This window comes from Desmodus rotundus, chromosome 2 (assembly GCF_022682495.2).
Source record: "Desmodus rotundus isolate HL8 chromosome 2, HLdesRot8A.1, whole genome shotgun sequence".
Classification (NCBI taxonomy): domain Eukaryota; kingdom Metazoa; phylum Chordata; class Mammalia; order Chiroptera; family Phyllostomidae; genus Desmodus; species Desmodus rotundus.
The window spans coordinates 190,701,420-190,721,861 of record NC_071388.1 but is presented as its reverse complement, the minus strand read 5'-3'; the positions used below and the strand labels follow the sequence as shown (position 1 = coordinate 190,721,861).

The following is a 20,442-nucleotide window of genomic DNA, read 5'->3' as shown; positions in this document are numbered from 1 at the left end:
TGGTAATGGAAAAAATAAGCTTTCAGAAACAACAATAAATAAACAAATAAATAAATAGGAAGTTCAGTGGATGAAGAGGGCCTAAATAAAAGGAATACAAATTTGCTAAGCCTAGACTCTTTTGTTATAACATAATTCTTAGCAAAAAAAAATTTGATAAAAAAATCTTAATAAATATATCAGAAAATTTTAGCATAAAATCCTATAAAACTTCTCAAACTCTATGTTCTCAGTAGATTTTTATACTCAAGGACTACAGAGGGCTTTTGTTTAAATGGATTGTATCTATCAATAGTTACTGTATTAGAAATTAAACTTTTAAATTTTTATTTTTAAGTAACTATAAGAAATCTTTTACGATTGCCTCCTCGGAGAACCAAGATGGCGGCGTAGGTAGACACACTGCGCCTCCTTGCACAACCAGAACTGACAGAGAATCAACGGCAAGGGGGTCCAACACCAAGGAAATACAAAATAAACATTCATCCAGACCGGTAGGAGGGGCAGAGACGGGCACCGGGGTGGAGAGGACTCGCGTAACTGTGGCAGGACGGAGACTGGCGGAGTGTGGGACGAACGGGGCAGGCAGTCCGAGCACTGGCAGACCCTGCGGCCACACATTCGCGCAGATAAACCGAGAGGGCCGGACTCAGAGTGGCGGAGAGCGGGGCAGGCAGAGTGCGGGTAGCACACCGCAGCCCCACATTCGAACATAGATAAACCGGACGAACAGCGGGGAGCGAAGCAGACCACGCAACCCAGGGCTACAGCTCGGGGGAAATAAAGCCTCAAACCTTTGATTGAAAATGCCCCTGGGGGTTGGGGCGGCAGCAGGAGAGACTCCCAGCCTCACAGGAGAGGTCTTTGGAGAGACCCACAGGGGCCTAGAGTGTGCACAAGCCCACCCACTGGGGAACCAGCACCAGAGGGGCCCAGTTTGATTGTGGGTATCGGAGTGAAAGATTGAAATCCGGAGGAGAGTGAGGCAGGCGCCATTGCTCCCTCTGGGCCCCTCCCCCACGTACAGCGTCACAGCACAGCAACCAGCGTTACCCCGCCCTGTGAACACCTAAAACTCCGCCCCTTACAGTAACAGACGCGCCAAGACAAAAAAAAAAAAAGAAAAAAAAAATGGCCCAAATCACAGAACACTCCAATGCTCCAGAAAAAATACAACTAAGCGAGGAAGAGATAGCTAACCTATCGGATGCACAGTTCAAAGCACTGGTTATCAATATGCTCACAGAGTTGGTTGAATTTGTTCGAAAAGTAGATGAAAAAATGAAGCCTATGCTAAGAGAAACAAAGGAAAATGTACAGGGAACCAATAGTGATGTGAAGGAAACTGGGACTCAAATCAATGGTGAGGACCAGAAGGAAGAAACAAACATCCAACCAGAAAAGAATGAAGAAACAAGAATTTGGAAAAATGAGGAGAGGCTTAGGAACCTCCAGGACATCTTGAAACGTTCCAACATCCGAATTATAGGGGTGCCAGGAGAAGAGGAAGAACAAAAAATTGAAAACTTATTTGAACAAATAATGAAGGAGAACTTCCCTAATCTGGCAAAGGAAACAGACTTCCAGGAAGTCCAGGAAGCTCAGAGAGTCCCAAAGAAGCTGGACCCAAGGAGGAACACACCAAGGCACATCATAATTACATCACCCAAGATTAAACACAAGGACCTACATCCAAGATTACTGTATCCAGGAAAGCTATCATTTAGAATGGAAGGGAACATAAAGTGCTTCTCAGATCAGGTCAAGTTAAAGAAGTTCATCATCACCAAGCCCTTATTATATGAAATGTTAAAGGGAGTTACCTAAGAAAAAGAAGATAAAAAATAGGAACAGTAAAAATGACAGCAAACTCACAGTTATTAACGACCACACCTAAAACCAAAACAAAAGAAAACTAAGCAAACAACTAGAACAGGAACAGAACCACAGAAATGGAGATCACATGGAGGGTTGTCAATAGGGGAGTGGGAGGGGGAGAGGGGGGAAAGGTACAGAGAATAAGTAGCATAAATGGTAGGTGGAAAATAGACAGGGGGAGGGTAAGAATAGTGTAGGAAATGTAGAAGCCAAAGAACTTATATACATGACCCATGGACATGAACTATAGGGGGGGAATGTGGGAGGGAGGGGGTGGGCAGGATGGAGTGGAGTTGGGGGGGGGAATGGGACAACTGTAATAGCATAATCAATAAATATATTTAAAAAAAAGAAAAAAAAAAGAAATCTTTTACCCAGTAACATAAATTAACATAGTTTTATAAAACAGAACTATATTTTGCAAAAACAAAATAAATTAGTATGAAGAGTAGCACTGTTACAAAGTTTTGCAAATCTCTTTAATATGTAGAGGAGATAGCTGGATCCCAATATTTGCTTCTGCATCAATGTACTGTAATGTTACCTTGGTTGAGCCATGTGAAGAAAAGTCAACATAGACATACGTAGTTAGACAACGGGGGAAAACACAAACCCTCAGCAGGATGCCAACTATACTTTCAGAACTACTGATAACATGTAAAACAACGTAATGGTTTTGTTCAGTCACCAACTTGTCTTCTACAAAAACACTTGACATTTCAATGAAACGCCTTCTATTCACAGAGGAAGATGAGGCAGACTGAGAAGGAGGAGAGGAGATGTCAAGAAACTTAAGAATTGTGTGCCTTGCTACTGTGATCTTTACAGATCAAAGTTCAAACTTTATAAAAAGTTTAAGTTATTAAAGAAGTATAGCAATACAAAGTACCTTCCAGAATGCACCTCCAACGTTACCAAAACAAAAAACCAAGAACCAAAGGGATTAAAGATTATAACTCCCAAAATGGCAATAATAGTATTAATAAGAAGGATCACAGTTTAGAGGGGAAAACCCAGCGTGAATGTAACTAGATTCTTTTTCATAAATACATACAAATATCTCCAAGGCATATAAATGTGTGTATTCTATCTCTACTTACATTCATGCTTAGAAAAAAGACTTTAGTTTCAAGAAATACCTGGCAGTATAACCAAACCACACATTTCTTACAAATTAATAACATTTCCTACCACCTTAATTTTTTTCAATAATCACTTTAAGTATATTTTATTTCAGAGTTCAGAAACATTGCACCTATTAAGGAAAATGATGTTGTATCACACACAATTTAAAGTTTATGAAATAAAACATGCAATCCTCAAATTTTTCATCTATATTAACAATGTATTAAGATAATCATAACAATTTATTTAAATATCAACTATTCAATAAACAGCTGTGTAAATTTATTTAACAAAAGACTATTTAATTGTTTCCAACTTTCAATTATTCCAATGACTTCAATTCTTTTTCACTATTTTAACTATTGATGCAGTCGCCGGCAAGCAGTGTTGTGGCTGAGACGAGACAAATTCACATGGACTACCGAGTCCTGTGGAGGAAAAGGGACGGCATGGCCACTCTCTCAAGCGGAGAGCACCCTAACCCTTGCCTTGACAGGCTTTTATTGGCTTAATCTCCAGTGGAATACAGGGCGTATATGGAAAGCTGATCAATCATTGTCAGGCAGTAATAATCAAATAGAAACATTCAAAGAACTCTAAGGGCTTATTTTGAGTCTGGGTCAGATAGCTAAGGACCATAAAATTTGGGGGAAACAAACTCATTTCATGCTTGGACCCTTATCACCTAAATTGAGGATATTAGCAAAGCAGGTTTCACAGGATTTCATGCATTCTTTCTTAGGCCTAGTCACCCCAGGGACCCTGCCCTTTCCAGCACAGGGCCGCACCCACCTCCGGCATTGTTTCAGGCTTAGGTTGAGCAGAGGAAGTAAGGCAGCCAGGAAATTAGGACACTTCTTGCGGACAGAATGAGGACTCAGGCCATGTCAAAGCCGAGGGAAGAGGATCCATCACTCCCTTTCTCCATAGCCCTCCAAGTCCTTCCCTGAGGGGCCCCTCATGACTGTGCCTGTCTTAGGTCATCCCTCCCTTGAGGAATCTTACCCGCTCATGCACTGGGGGCCAGGCAGGGTGAAGTAAAGTGGTCAGAGGTGGTGCTTCTGCCAGGGAGATAAGCTTTGTCTCCTTAGTGGCTTACAGTCTCAAGATCTCTCACTCAGCATTAGCCACAGGGGGTTACGGTCTCTGAAACCAGGCAGGGCAGTTCCCAACAAACTATATTTAAACTTTCCTAACATAGTGACCTTTCAATCTTTAATGAAAATGTTAAAAGTCCTCATTGAATAAGGGACACTGCATCCTCTAATGTAGAAGACAATATACCCTATTTATAAACGGATGTAACTAGATCACAAAAAAAGGAAGTTGGTTTCACAGGCAATGGATACTCTTTGAAATAGAAAGCCCATGGCACAGCTCAAAGTTAGTTTTTGAAGATAAAATACTATATAAATAACAAATAAGAAATATATAATTGAGTATTATCATAAAATGAACCCATATTTAATTTTTAAAGCTGAAGGGCAATTTCTGTGAATTTTCTGCAGAGCACTGTTCCTCCAAAGTACTCAAAAAGCTAGTACACTGAACTTAAATGAAAGTCAACCAGCTATAAACGTGCCAGAAATCTAGAAAGTTAACTCTTGCAAGGTTTTGATAAAAGAAGGCTTCTGAGAAATTGACAAAAGAATTATTGATATTTGGTTCAATAGATATGACAGCTACTCCATTGTATTTCTTCTCCAACTGTGCTCCTTGGACTCAGCCTTGGGTTTACAAACACATTCCAGCATGATATCAAACACTAAAAATCAGTTACATTTGGGTCATAATAACTTCATTCAAGGATTCATTTATCTATTCACTTACTCAGCTGCTGTTCGTCTAGTACCTCCTGCGTAACAAGCACTGTGTTAGGCGTATCTACCTTACCAAGAACCAGTACAAGCGAGTGGTACATAGTGTATTTTTTTAAATCTTCCTTTACCTAATGATGTAAAGCAAGAGGGAAGATGATGAGCAGCAAATAAACAATCATGCAACTGATATGTTTATATAGTTGCATATCATTCAAAATGCTGTATTTAAAACTATTCCTATAATTTATTGCATTGAGATATCCAAAAGACTAATAAGTCTATATAGTAGACTTCACTTTATGTCTACCTAGAAGGGACTATGTCTATAAGATACATTAGAGAATACTGTGAACTAGAGCCCTCCATTTATAACAGAATATAATCAATTCCAGATTCAAGAACTCCTCCTCTTGAGGTGTTTTTTGTTTTTTGGTTTTTTGAGGGGACAGATATTTTGGAAAGGAGTTACTAGATTTCTAGACAGAGAAAGTCTACAAAATATGAGAAGACTGACACAGGTCAGCATATGGAGAGAAGTCTATACGTACCATTTTGCACTAAAGCTGTCAAACCTGCAACTAAATAAGAGTATCACAATTTCCTTCACATTTCTCAGTAGAAAAAGGTTAGATCATTTTTAAAAAATATCCTGCTCAATTAGTGTTGGTATGAAATATTAAGCACTTTAAAAATATTTCTGCTATCATCATTAAATTATTCCCAACTTTTAAATGAATATTCAATTTTATAGGAAAGCCATCATTTTATATACTTTTAACAGGTGGTATTTTAATCAGAAAGCATCCCCCACTATATTCTTTAGTAAAATTAGTGCATAAACCTCATAAGAAAAACATACCGTGATATATTAAACATTCCCTGTGAGCTAAATGCTTCCATAAAAAAAAAACAAAAAACAGAGAATGCTTACAAAACAGATTATAGAGTATATATAAAATATCAAATTCTGTACATGAGTGTTGCTAATCCTTGGTTAAATCTCCAGTGATAGTAAGCAGGTAGAGTTCTACTGGAAAGTGTCATTTATTGCAAAGTCACACCAAAGTGACCACCATGTAGAAAATGACAAAACAAAAAAGAGTGAATACAACTACTTACTTCAGGTGGAGGTTTGATGATAGAGAAATAGAAATGAAAAACACCTGACAGGTGATAGGGCTGCATTTAGTTAAGTAAAGTGAAGTATTTGAAATATAAACAACTTTCAAAACTTCCCGTAAAAAGTTATCACTGCTAAACTATAGGCTACATTGTGTTCAAAACTCTCACCAAAATTTGACTATCTGTAACCTGTTCCTGAAACATATGCATTGCTTTCATCAGATCTTCTTCACCTTCTGGAATGCTAAAATTGTCATCTGGAATCTAAATCACAGAGAAAGAGAGGACAGGAAGAAGGATTAGCAAGAATGTAAACATACATTATTTCACTTCAGTTTTTTTCTCACAAAACAAAGGATCAGAGAAATATATTTTATGTCAAACACCATATCATTTTGAAGATCTATGAAAATGAATAAATAAGAAGCGGGAAGCTTTCTGATTTTCTCTTAAACATTATTCAGTGTCACTTTTAGTAAACTCAGTATTGGCTTATGGGCAACTAACTGCTTTTATCTATAATGACAAATGTAGACCAACATCTGTGCTGAAAAAAACGTCAGGCAATGTAAATGCCACCATTCCCTCCTCATCCCAGATTTTTCTTGCCCATTACTTCTTCATAACTACTACTAGCAACTGCAAATCTCTGGTTTATTAAAAAATAAATAAACAAAACTCCCTGCCTGAATGTTAAGCCCTTGGAAGAATGTAATCAATTTCAATTATAAGTGTTAATAATAGTTAACACTTATTGCACGCTTCTTACATGCTGATCACAGTTTTAAGCCCTTTGCAATTATTTAACTCATTCAGTAATTTCACACGGTACGTATCCATACCATCTCTATTGTTCCAGCAGTAATAAAAAGCCCATGTTCTGTGCTTGTCCTGTCTCTGGCTTGCCCAGGCCAGGAATTGCCAGGCTTGCATCCACACAGTTTCATTCACAGCCCCTGCCTCTTAGAAGTCTCTCTATCCTCCAAGTCTCAGAAGTAATGCTAAGTTCCACTGGAATGGTCCAGTAAATGGAAGGTCTGGGACAGTAACCACACTCTCACGGAAGTGTAGTTAAGCTGGCAGAAGCACAGGACCTGCGCTCCAGCTGTGCAGTAGCCGTTTGGGAGACGCAGCCAAGAGCAGGCTGGGCGATGGCCAACGCCTGTTAGACGGCCATGACAGGCAGCAGTGTGGATCCCCAAGGCAGGGGACAAGGGGCTGACTCTGAAGGACAGTTAACAGGAAACCCCCAAAAGCCACATACATTAACCAATCTAAATTTTTAAATCATGAATAGAATTTTCACACCTCACTCTTAACCAGCTGAGATTAGCTAAAATCAGTTGAAAACCTAGCAATTCTTAAGGAATAAATAAATAAATATTTCTTAAGAACAACCATAATGAATTTACAGAATACCCAAAATGAACAAATTACCTCTTCATAGTCGAAATCATCATCTTCAGATGCTTCGGTTATGGTAACCTCTGAACATCTTGTCAAGTCTTAATCTCAAAATATATGGAATAAAATGAGTCTATTTAAAATCAATTTGATATCAAAATACAGTATTAGCTCCCATTATCTTACCAACTTGGTGGGCTAATACATTTCAAAGTTTTCATCAATGAAAGTTACTTTAATCTCCACTTTTTTCTTATCTGTATTTCTAAATTGTAATGCTCCTCAAGAAAGGCAGCCTATTTTTTAAGCAAATACAAACTATATAGTAGTCCTAATGCAGTAGTTCATAAATTATCAAGAAAAAGCATTTAAATATCAGAAGTGATTCTAATAAAAATTCTACAATATTACTGTAAGACTTCTAAAATTATAAAAGTTGTTCTAGTTATAAGCGAAAACTTCAACAGTTATTTTGTTGGGTGGTAGGTTTACTTTTTTCTTCAAATGTACAGACTTGGTTGTGCCAAGTTTAAAAAGCATGAAATTAAACACTTTAATACACAGTAATGGTTATGAAAATCAAAGATGAGATTAGCCTAGTTTGCATTTTGCTGCTGGTTATAAGAAATTGTTTCTGTGATTCTGCCTTCCAAGAGTTAGCTGAAAGTGTATTTAACAACTTATGTTGTTTGTAATATGAACTGATAATACATAGTATTTAATAGAAGCCAGATGCTGTCCTAAGGGTTCTACGTGTATCAACTCATTTCATCCTCATCCTGTGTATGAGGCTGGAACCACCATTATCTCCATTTTACAGAACAGGACTCAAAGGCACAAGACTGCACAGCTAGGCCCTAACAAAGCTGGGAATACACCCCAGAAGTGCAGGTTTCGCTATGCTACACTACCTCTCTTATTGTTTTCTACGTGTTTTCTGTGCATGTAAATACTTGAGGTGTTTGCCAATTATTTTCCACATAGTTCTATACCTCTGAAGACAGGCGATACATTCTTGTTGCCAAGCCGCACCATAAGCAATAACTCTTCAGTGTTTGCCTTATTATTTAAGGAGACAGACACTTAAGCCTAATTCAGTTATGACCAACTCTTGGGAACCAGCTACTGGTCAAATGGCCAGTATTTTATTGTCAAACATGAGCGTCTCTCCCAAAAATATGGTGAAAAGTAATTTAGGCTATAAAATAACATTAAAAGTAAAGTAAACAACCACAAAAATAGTTGCATGCCTGCAGTACATCCCGTAACTGTAAACTCACCCTTACGGAGGACCTACCTTTTACTGACATCCTACTTAAAGTACTTCCAAATCTACCCAATGCACTACCGCAAAACCACTCTGAAACTTTAAGGTACTTTCTATGTTGGAACCTTTCTAGGTACCAAAATCGGTATGTTGTTTACTTATGGCTGCTGCATAACCAACTCCCCAAATCTTTGGGATTAAAAAAAAACAACAATAAGCATCCATTATCTCATAGCTTCTGTGATCAAGACTTCAGTAGTGGCTTAAGTGGCGGATTTTGATGTGATCCCGCAGGAGGTCTCAGTCGAGATGACAGGAAGGGCTATAGTCACCTGAAGGCTTAACTGAGACAACAGGATCCACTTCCCGAAAGCTCAGATCCTCCCCACAGGCTTCTGAAGCCTCCTCTAGCCATGGCGGCTAGCCGCCTGCAGCATGAGTAATCCAAGACAACGACGTGGAAGCCTCAATTTATTTTATCAACAGCCTCACAGGCCACAGGCCATCACTCATCGGTCACCCGGGCCGACGCTGCTCACTGTGGGGGGGGCTCTACAGGAGCATTTACACCAGGAGGCGGGGCTCCCTGGGCGTCATTTTGCAGGCTGGCTCCCACACTACCTTATAGGGTTCCAAGAGTTTTAAAAGAGTTAATGTATGTAAATTATTTAGAAAAGTGCATGGCTTACAGAAAAGGCTATGCAGTGTTGGCTATATTTTCCATGTTCTGGAAAGAGAGGAGTATCTGTGGGAAAAGTCTCAGAAGTCTCCCGTGGCTCAGTTCCCCCGTAGGTTAAGCTGAATGGATAAAAGATAAGTCTCAATTTTCCTCCTTTTCTACATTTATGTTTATCTGACACATTTTCACTTAATGAGATAAAAGTGCCTGATTATCAGATACAGGAAGCCAGCCTCTCTTTGTATGGAAAAGTATGTTTCCTTCTGAGAGGCAACTACCAGAAACTGATTTTGTAAGCAATTATCTGTCATTGGATCTCAGAAGAGCAAGGTCATCCTTCATCACTGTTCATACCATAAAAAATGCCACAAAAAAGTAAATATTCTGTAATGATCTGGATAGATTTATAATTGTAAACTAACCAACTGCTGACCAGATTGTGAAGAGGGAACATGAAAGTGAAGGTTACTAAACATAGCGATATGTCGAGGGGAAAAGTGAACTGTTCGGAAAGCTTTGGAAATATCTAACACCACCTGTATACTCTACCACAAAATATTCTAAGCAAGGGATTTTATCACTGGTAAGAGATTCTGTTTCCACACAAAGGAGAATAAGAAAAAATAACTACCATTTTGTAAAGCTTAACAAGTACTGTCATGTGGAACATTGCCATATTTATTCTCATAACAACCTTGTGAGATTGAATGGCGCAGATACAGTCATCTCTAAAATGAAAAAAAATAGAATCAAAAAGATTAGCCTAAAATCACACAGCTATGAGTAACAAAGACAAGCTTCTTCAATATAAATGCCAAGAATTTTCTAGTACACCATACTATTTCTACAGTGGAACAACAGGAATATGCAATTTTTGCCAATATCCTAAGTAATATAAACTCTCACCTATTTGTTTTCCAAACTCTTAAGAATTATAATATCAACAGCTAAATCAAATCACTTAAATAGATCAATGTGAAGACCTTAAAGGAAGGAGAAGTGTAAAAAGGCTGCAGACCCCAAAATTAAATTAACCAAGGGCTAGAGATTAATGATACAAAAGACCAGGAAAAGGACAAATACCCAAAATAGGAACTGGTATCCTCCTAATGGGTATTTTTCGTATCCACAATAGGACTTGCACAGAAAATTTTCCCAGAAGCAACTCAGTTGAAAGGTGATGCTGCAGTGTTACTGAAGAAATAAAAGCACTTTGTATGTTGGTATGCACCTGTCTATCTGAGTAGATGGTGAGATGCTGAGATACATGGACAAATGCATGAACAAATCCCAAAATGATTCCCTGGTAGTTTACAAATATGTATGCACTACAAAATGTAAAAATAAATGAATATATAAATTAGAAGAAAAAGGGAAATAGCAGAAATAGGATAAAGGTAAAGATGTAGTACATGCCATAGGTCTCATAAATGTTGTTAAACCTGAGCCACAGATTTGACTCTAAGCTTCCCAGCAGCCAGGGTGAAAAGGGAGATGTAATCAGACACCAATTCAACATCCATCCAATGAAAACAGATGAGTTACTCAGCAGATACATAGCAAATTCTGGTTTCAAAGCATGAATAAATTACACCTCCAGTTTCTCATGAAGAGAACATTGGGGATTGTACAGATATTGATCCCCTTGGCCCTTGGGACAGCCAGAACAACAGCAGGAAACAGAATCTGACAGAATACCGTGTGTGAAAAGCACTACTTTAGAAGCAGAATTGCCAGAGTGGAAATAGATAATTCATCAGAATTGCTTGAAAGCTGAAACCTTTACTGTGGTTCTATAATACTTTTACTAGGAAACTTTCTCATCTGTAATCTAATCTCTTAGGTGATCCTATTCTCCAGGAAATGTCCCTACATATAAACTGGTCACAATTCTAGCCCAGTTCTTTTTCCACTGCAGAATAATAAACTGGCATCTGGCTTAAAATCAGTTTCTTAATGCCAGACTGACTCTGAGCCCTTACAAAACTCCCTTCCCTTTATCTACCTAGTATTCCTTCAGAGAACATCACAGAACTCCACTATTGAAATTCACTTTTTCCCACTCTGTTCCCCTCAGATCTGGTTCTTCCCTTTCTGCCTATTGGACCTTAACTTGACACTTAATACCGTGCCTGGTTCCATAGTCTGCTTTCACCCAGGCGCTGCCTGGGGCTCCCCTTTCCTCCCCGGTCTGCAGCCACAGTGCACAAGGCCACCTACTTCCTAGCCAGGTTCTGTGCCCTAGAGTCACAGTCCGGACTCAGACCGAGGGTCCCACTCCTCCACATCTCCACTTGCCCTGGAAGGAATTTAATAGTATTTGTGAGTTTGCACAGTACGAATCAGCATCCCGGTACTCAGTCGCCACGGGTGAACTGATTGGGACCTTTTGTACTAGCCGAATCTTCACCAGATCCTGACCTCCTAGATACAATCAGAAAGCAGGCCAATATACACGCCCACAGAAAGTGTCAGGGAGCCCTAAACCCATCACAGTACTGCAGGACGCACAACTGCAAGAAGCCTCAGAGAAGTGTTTCAGCTGAGCTGGAGGTGCCAGTTGGTATGACGCTGTCACGACGTTCAGGAAATGGACTATGGCCACAAAGCAACAATTTTCAGATATAAGCAGCATACACAGTCCCTCACACACTCTCTCTTCCACTATTGCATTTATAGGTAGTGATCCCTGCCAGCAGGCATCTTCATAAAGAACTGAAGTGAAACATATAGCTAATTATATTTTACATGATTTCCCAAAGCTGCTATAGCCAGAAATTGCTTTGTAATCTTTGCCATCACTGCAGAGCCAATGTATACAGAGGCAATCTAAAATCCAGGCTGGATCCTCTATAATCAACATTTTACTCACTAAATTGAAATTTGTAAAAAAGCACTGTAAATAGCAAACACCACAGTCATGTTCTCTTTCTCAGGAATTCCAGTTTAGATAGAGTAAGTTAACTGAATAATATAAACCAAAGACAGGAAGTAACTGGCACGTTTGCTGCCAATTTCCCCGGTGTTTGCTTCCTGCAGTCTTTCTCACCACGACTTCGTTGGGTCTCAGAATTCTTATTAGCGCCACATACCAGGAGGCCACTAGCATTTTAATAGCATTGCCAAGAATGGAAACGTAGTGGCCACCCTTGCCCCAGACAGCTCCTGCACATTTTCGGCCTCAGAAACTGGAAAATAAGTTTCTTTCAACATATAAGACTCGCAGTTCTCACAGTAGGTAGTGGTGTACATTTTCCAACTTGTAATCCAGGAGAGCCAAAGATATCAACTCCACACACTGTAACCTCTATCTGAAAATATAAAGGCTAAAGGTTAAAATATTTATATGCAGGCTTGCTATTCCTATTTCAGTTTTTGCCAGCTGCACCTGGGAGCTTGTTAGCAATGCAGAATCTCAGCCCTGACCAAGACTCATTGAATTAGAACCTTCATTTAAAGATCATATCTTTAGGTCCATCCATTCTGTTGCAAAAAGGAAAAAGAGAGAGAAAGAGAGAGAACGAGAGAGAACGAGAGAGAACGAACTCACAGACGTCAACATCAGTGTGGTGATTACTGGGGGGTGGCGCGGAGGGTGGCGGAGGAGGGTACAGAGGAGATAAATGGCGAAGGACAGAGACTAAGTGTGGGGAACACAATACAGTGTACAGATGAGGTTCTGCAGAATTGTGTGCCTGAAATGTATAGTTTTATTAACCAGTGCCACCCCAATAAAAACAATAAAAAGAAAAAATCTGTATCTTTGATTCATATGCCCATTAAAGTCTGCCTGAACTAGAGGACACAGAACAAACCCACTTTTTCTCTCCAAATAGCCTATGATTTTCCTGCATGTAAAATTCAGCCCATGAGTTTAGTAACATACCTCTTGGTCTAGATTTCACATTCAGGTGGCCTATCATTTTATTTGACTATGTGTAGGGTGCACCTAAGCCCCCATGGGCAAATTCAGTTTTCCATGATGATAAGAAATGCATAGCTTGAATACATGAGATTATTAAGGACTTTATGAATATCTTCTCACTTACTCCTGTAAATATTCCAGGGAAATAACATAACAGAGGGAATATTTTTTAATGTTAAAAGGAATAAAATATTCTTAAATGATGAAAGTTCAATTTTAATTAAACAAAGTTATTGGTGAATATTATACTACTGCAAGGAAAGATTGGCTAGGATGTCACTTAAAAAAAACAACCAGGCCTTTTAGATGGGCATCAGTTTAACGTGATCACCATGTTTCAGGGTCTGGAAACCTTAATTTTGAATTTTCAGAAAAATCTAATTTTGGAGCTCACTCAAAGGACTGGCTTAACTCACTCAATTCTCAGCCAGTGCTGTTCAGAGATTTGTCTTGGGGCCAGAGGACACCTCTTCAGGGGCCAGAAAACGTATGTCCATAAGCTAAAGAGCCAAATTTTTAGAGTTAGAATGACAAGAAAGGTGATATAATAATCAAAATCTAGTTGGGGGAGCAGAGAATCGGAGCGAAAGGACGAGATAACAAAAACGACACTGCGGCCTCCACTGCGTCTTAGAGTCACGTACTCCATGGCTTTTCTTTGACCAAGGTCTTCCTCTAGACGGGGAGCGACAAAATCAATGAAGCGTTAGCTTTTTTAGTACATTCATTCCAGCCTGCGTCTCCCAAAGGTCGACAGCCACACATTAATAGGCAGCCCATGGCCACAACTACAATTGAAAACATCACCCAGACTGTACTGATTCCTACCTGAGGATTCATTCACAAAAGACAACCACCAACCTTCTTTACAAATTCTAGACACCTATTTGGCCCCTTACAGATCGCTTAGTTAAAATCCAGCCTTACATTCCACATGCTGCCAATGTCTTTCTTATGAAGGGCTCTGCAGAGGACTTACGCACTCCATGACCAGATTTCTTAAAGCTTTGGTGATAATGAAATAAGGACTACTTCATACAAGGTTGTACCTCATCTTTTGGAAGTTTACAACATAAAAGCAATGCTTTTGTGAAGTGTGTCAGAAGAGAAACAAGTGGCCCCATCACAGCTACGAGGTAGAAAGGGAGTGGTGTTGCAGCGGTAAGAAATCTTCTCCGTGAACACATTCTCTAAACTGCTGTAAAGAATGTGGGGACTTCAGTACTACATTCCCCCCATGATGGATCCTGCCCATGTTTCTGGTTTGGGCCACATTAGTCTGTACATGTTCTTTATGTCTAAATGTTTAAAAGCAAAAAGGGTGAGTTCCTGGGGAATTTGAGTCAACATCTTTCAAAGCTTTGCTCAATATTGATAGCTTGTTGTCTAGTGTTCCAGCAGCATCTGTTCAGTCATAAATATGGAAGTCCAACACCAAATGCAGGAGATTAGAAGTGATAAGGTGTATGCGCAAGGTAGAGAACATCAGATTTCTAATTCACTGTGCATATTATAACTTTTCTTTATCCGCTGCAATAGCTCAATTAAATTACCTGAGAGCTAAGGACTTTAAACCCAAGAAAGTCTCACTTCAGCAACTATCATAATTGCCTTAGGAAACAATGTCAAATAACATTATACAGTCAACTCTTAATTACGCATGTTAAGAGAGCCCAGGGATACAGGGATAATTGGCATTCAGTAGTAATCCTCCAACCTCATTTTAACTAAGAGTTAAAGTCTCTCCCATGACTATAGCTCTTACTTGCATTGAATATAAGAAAATTGACTGGTTAAATGTTTAGCTTTGTTATTCCCTGACTACTCTGGTTGAAACCCAAAACAGTAGTCAGTCAGTCAGGCAAAGAGGGATGAAAGAAAAGCAAAGGGCCTAAATAATTCACAAACTAGACAACAAAATTCTGAAAAGTGGAAGCTGCTTATATTCGCAAACGTGGTTTTCAAGAGAAGCCTTCATAAGAAGGGTTTTGTGCAAAATGCCATGTGTTGGCACTTGTGACTCAGCGAGCTCCCTGTCAATCAAGTGAACATGATTTTCATTGCTGACAGCTGTGCTACATTGAATCCCACCATTTATCTCACAAAAATGTTTGCGATGAGTTACCTCATTGTGTTTGTCTTGTGTTATACTATACTACTACAACTATACTACGTGTTCTAGAAATCATTTTAATACACGCAAAAATGTTAAGATATCTGGTTGTCATTCACTAGCAAGGACACTGGGTAACTTCATAGTTGATATAGATAGCTCTGAAAGAAATGTTGGTTTTTATTTAATTTAAAAAGGACTATTACTAAAATTTAAAAAAAAAAACTTGTTAGAGCTCTAAAAACAGAGCATAGAACTTCATTTAAGACACTAGAGCACCCATATATTCCATTCTAATCAATTTCTAACGATTCCAACTTCCTGGAAAAACCATGTTCACCTGGAGTGAAATACTACACATTTTCTTTGATCTCTTCAACGCGGCTCCTCAAAGCGCCCTGCAGCAGAGGCGTGTACTGAAAGGGAGGCAACGCAGGTCAATCAGCCTGCCAAAGTTCACCAAACGGACACCCCTGGGTCCGGGAGTCTGGAATCAGAGCTGCAGCGACTGCAGCGGGACTCAATAAATAGATTAACAAATAACAAGGTAGATTTGGAGTTTCCTTGTTACTTTAAGAATAAAACACAGAAACCACCTCTCCTTCCTTCCTGCCTGAAGAAAGGAATAGGTATCTTTTTCTCATGAACCGTCCCCCTCTCTGCCTGGAAGAGGGGAGCTCCAAAGTTTTACACAATAATGAATTTAATTGTCCACATATGGCTATTTGATTTTTTTCTGCTATTTCCACTGATAATTGCTCATCACTTTCTGGCTTTTCGCCGATACGTCTGCCTGAGCCCTGTCAGCTCACCAGGCTATCATTTAGTTGCTAAAGGGGGAAAAAAGTAATCATTATTATTAAATAGCCAAAAGTGATACTACCCAGGAAGTTAATGCTACCAAAATAAATCACTGAAGCATTGGACACGGGTTGGATATTCTGAGCCTCGGCTCGTTAAAAGCCCAAAGGCAGAGGTCCTTCCCTAATCTGCTAACTTTCTCGACTGCATTTGTTCAGAATATCTGAAAGTTTGGGGACTTATTTAGGAAAACCACTAAGCCAAAAGGAGGGTTGGATCCACTTGTGTGACTTCACACGAAACTTTTATCCAAAGTGTACTGATTGTTTACTAAGCACGAAACTCCTGAAGGACTTATAACTTCACTTCCAACAGCCACGCGGCAGCCTAACCATCTAACAGTCGGTCGAAAACTGGGGGGCTGCGGTGGCAGAGACGCCACCCTGCGGTGCAACAGGTGCCTCGGCCGCTCGGCGGTCCCCAGCCTCAGAAGGCGTCCCCCCAGCGGGAAGCCCCGGCCCTCGCCGCTAACACCCGTTACCGCGGCGGACACCGGCGGCCGCGCCCACACGGGAAGGATACGCTCCAGGTAGTAGGTGCCCTCGGCGGCCACCGCGTCCTCGACGTCCCCGGCAGCCGTCGAGCCCAAGCCCAGTGCTTCTTCCAGAACCCGCAGGGGAGGGGTGGTCCCCTCTCGCTGAGTAGCCATCGAGGCGCTCTGGGCCCCCGCCCCGGGCAGGTCCAAGGCGTCCTTAGGAGCAACGTCGAAGACGCCTGCCAAGGACCCCCACCCCCACGCAGCTCTCGCGAGAGCCTGACACTCCCTCTCCCCCACCCTCCAGTCCAGCTCGAGACCAGGAAAGGCTGCCCCAGGATACTGGCCGGCGCCCTCTGAGGTTCTTGGGTTACCACGGCAACGTCGTTGCCTAGTTACCCTGGGAGTTCGTTGGGACGCAGCTCCTGGAGTGGACAAGGTAAAATGCAAGAAACTGTAGGCTTGGATTACACACATTTTCTTACCGAGACAGCTTGATTTTCTTACCGAGACAGCTTGGTTTTCTTTAGTTTTGACCCTAGCATTTTTTTTCTCACTTCATTGTCTTCCCTACATTGCCTTCCTCCCTTGGTTTTTACAGGCTGATCAGCAGTCCTCAGATTTCAGATGTATGTAGAGTCCCAATGATCCCCAGGAAAAACTGGAAAAGAGGAAGTTTCTAGATGCCTGGAGGGGAAAAAGTGCTAGAAGTCATGATTGAGAGCCTGACACCGGGGAACTACCTTCTTCAGACGCTTAGCAATAAAGAAATAGGGTGCTTAGCTTAGTCAAATCCATGCTTGTGCTACTTTAAAACTTTTATCTGGACATCTGTCTTGACTTTGATTTCATACACTGGGACTTGGAATAGTATTTGGAGCGTTGATTCTTTCCAAGGTAAAGCCACTTGCACAAGAATTATGAGGTACAAATAGCCCTAGCATAATGTATAATAAATGATATTTGCCCAATCCTGTGCAGTCCTTTTGCTATGACAGAATCCTCCTGAGATTTACATTGTGTATATATCAGAAGCAAGCATCTGCTGGGCCCTTTCCTTTGAAGATTCTTTTTTATTCTACATTTCTTGATGAAAAATGATTACATATCTTAAAGCGTTGTTGCAAGTGGTAAAACAACATAAGGAATAAAGAATTCGCCAAGCACATAGTAGACACTGAGAAATGAATGTTATTTCTATTAAAGTTAATTGTTTTTTAATAATCAAGGGTCACAGATATAATATTTGGAGAAATCATTCCTGGTAGGTATTTTTTTAATCATCTGCTCTTTGTCCTTTACTCCTTACATCAAACGCATCCTGAATGTGCATTAAATGCAAGGAACAATTATAAGAGGCTGCAAAAACAGGAAAGGAACTCTAAAATTGGGTGATCCACTGCTTTCATGGAAAGCCTGCTCTTTGTTCCAAAGGGAGACATACCCCATCCTGCCAGATTGTTTTCTGTGAACACAAGGCGGAGAAATGGCCTGGGTAAGGAGTGGTCAGGGCCTTGCCTGCAGAGTAAAGAATGTGGGTGTATGAGAAACCATGGAGGAAGTCTCTCTGAACAGTTAATGTTTTCTTTTGTCTGTTACAATGTCTCAATTTTCAAATGCGTTGGGTTGGCCAAAAAGTTCATGTGTTTTTTTCCATAAAATAAAAGACATTTTTCATTTTCACCAATAACTTTATTGATTTGGGTGTTTTGAGTATGTTGGCTATCTTCCGGGTGGTATAATATGGATTGTTATCAATTAGTATCTAAATTTGATCACTGTCAGTTTCTACTGGTCTACACAACTGTGGAGCATCGTCCAGTGAGAAATGTCCAACACAAAACTTCACAAACCGCTTTTGATATGTTCAACTAGTCACCTTCTCCACAACCTACACAAATTTTTTTATTTTTTGCATTTTGGTTGCATTTTTACCTTTCTAAAAATAATAAAGCATAATATCTTGAAAATGTTGCTTTTTTCCATTTCAATATTAAAATTGCTGCATAAAAATTTACCAATTTTGATTTTTTAATGCATTCTGATATTATAGCTATCACAATACAATCTAACAAAATTGTTTCAAATGAAATAGAAGACAAGTAAGTACTACTAGAGACATCATATGAAAACCTTTTTGGGTGACCCAATAGTGTGTAATGTTCTACCAATAGGTTTAAATCCTGGCTCTTCTGTATGACCTCAATCAACTTAAGCTCTCTGAGCCTTAGTTTCCTCTTCTCTAAAACTGAGATTTTAATACATACCTTACTGAACTATAAAGGGTAAATAAAATATGTAAAAAGCACCTATTATCATGTTTCGTATCTAAAATACTTTCAATAAATAATTGTTAATAAAATGGACTTAAAATATTAAGTGATGAGCTGGTTCAAAATTGGATATTATACTTGTCAGGAACTTACATATATAAGAATATTTTAAGACAAAACTCAAATATTTTTAGACATTTCCAGCACTCAAAAAAGGAAAAGATGTTAATAGAGTCATAAGAAAATACGAACAAATGATGGCAAGTATCTACTACTTAAAGTGGAGAAGAGATGGGAAAGATTCTTGTCTTAAAAAATAAGATAAAGAGTTTGCTAACTCTAATATGTATCATTACTGCTCTCCTCAAAAAAAAAATTTTTTTAAATTCTGGAAGTCTTTTTCTCTAAGGGCTTCAAATAACCAAAGTTTAAATTCACAGTTTTCAATTTAATGTCATTTCATGGATTTTAAATTTAGAAGTCACCTAAGATATTTGTGGCTCATCTACAGTTTGAACACATCACAGGAACCTAAGCAGCGGTGCATTTAAAAATTCAAATTAAGAGCATCTTTATTATTATATTTTGTAAACCGTTAGACTGCTACAAAGGGTGGGTGATAGTTTTAAAACAATAAAATAAAAACAAAACTAATCTTAAATATAAACAGAACCAATAAATTGCCTTCACATAAAAAAAAGAAAAAAAACAATGCGATCTTGTGTGGTGACTGCTAGTATCTTATATCTAGTAAATCTTTGCAAGAGATGAATCTAAAAATAATCCTTTCCCATTGTTGCCCTGGCTGGTGTAGCTCAGTGGACTGAGTGCGGACCTGCAAACCAAAGGATCGCCAGTTCAATTCCCAGTCAAGGCACATTCCTGGGTTGTGGGCCTGGTCCCCAGTAGGGGGCATGCAAGAGGCAACTACATATTGATGTTTCTCTCCCACTCTTTCTCCCTCCCTTCCCCTCTGTCTAAAAATAAATAAAATCTTTAAAAATAAAAATAAAAATATTTTACAAACATCCTTGAAGTGGATAAAAAGAGTCTTAACATTTTGATGAATGAAAAGCAAGCTACCTATTTACCTTTGAATATATTCCTGAAAGAAGTAAATAAAGAAAACTGATGGAGACAGACAAAATGAAGCAATAATAACAAAGGACAACAGATTTTTATTTCCTCCAACCTAAATGTTCCACTTTTGTAAAAGTGAAGTTATTTTTGAATGCAAAACCAGAAAGTAATCTGACAATAGATTTATTCTTCACATTTGTAGTTTCAAAGCAGGGAATACTCATATGCAAAACTATAGTAAAGTACCATCCAATTTTTAGAAGTTAGGAGTGTTCATTTGCTTTCAATAGAGCCCAAACCATTTACTGATGCCTTATTTTTTAAAAAGTAACTACCTTATTTTCTCTCAAAACCTCACAGTAAGTGGTAGCCAGTTTTAAAATTTCTGAATTCATATAAGTAGTGGTAATTGACTGTGGT

The 20,442-nt window shown here is 39.2% G+C and overlaps 1 protein-coding gene across 1 annotated transcript in view; it reads right to left on the bottom strand.

Annotated features, from left to right (window-relative positions):
• SPAG16 (sperm associated antigen 16) overlaps positions 1-16,938 on the bottom strand; it is a 715,229-nt gene extending 698,291 nt beyond the window's left edge. The window contains exons 1-3 of the mRNA XM_024564300.4: positions 16,717-16,938; positions 7,383-7,432; positions 6,114-6,209 (exon numbers count right to left, since the gene is read on the bottom strand). Coding sequence (XP_024420068.2) covers positions 6,114-6,209; positions 7,383-7,432; positions 16,717-16,843 — 273 coding nt within the window. The 5' untranslated portion in view covers positions 16,844-16,938. The remainder of the gene's footprint in view (positions 1-6,113; positions 6,210-7,382; positions 7,433-16,716) is intronic.
• Positions 16,939-20,442: the final 3,504 nt, after the last annotated feature.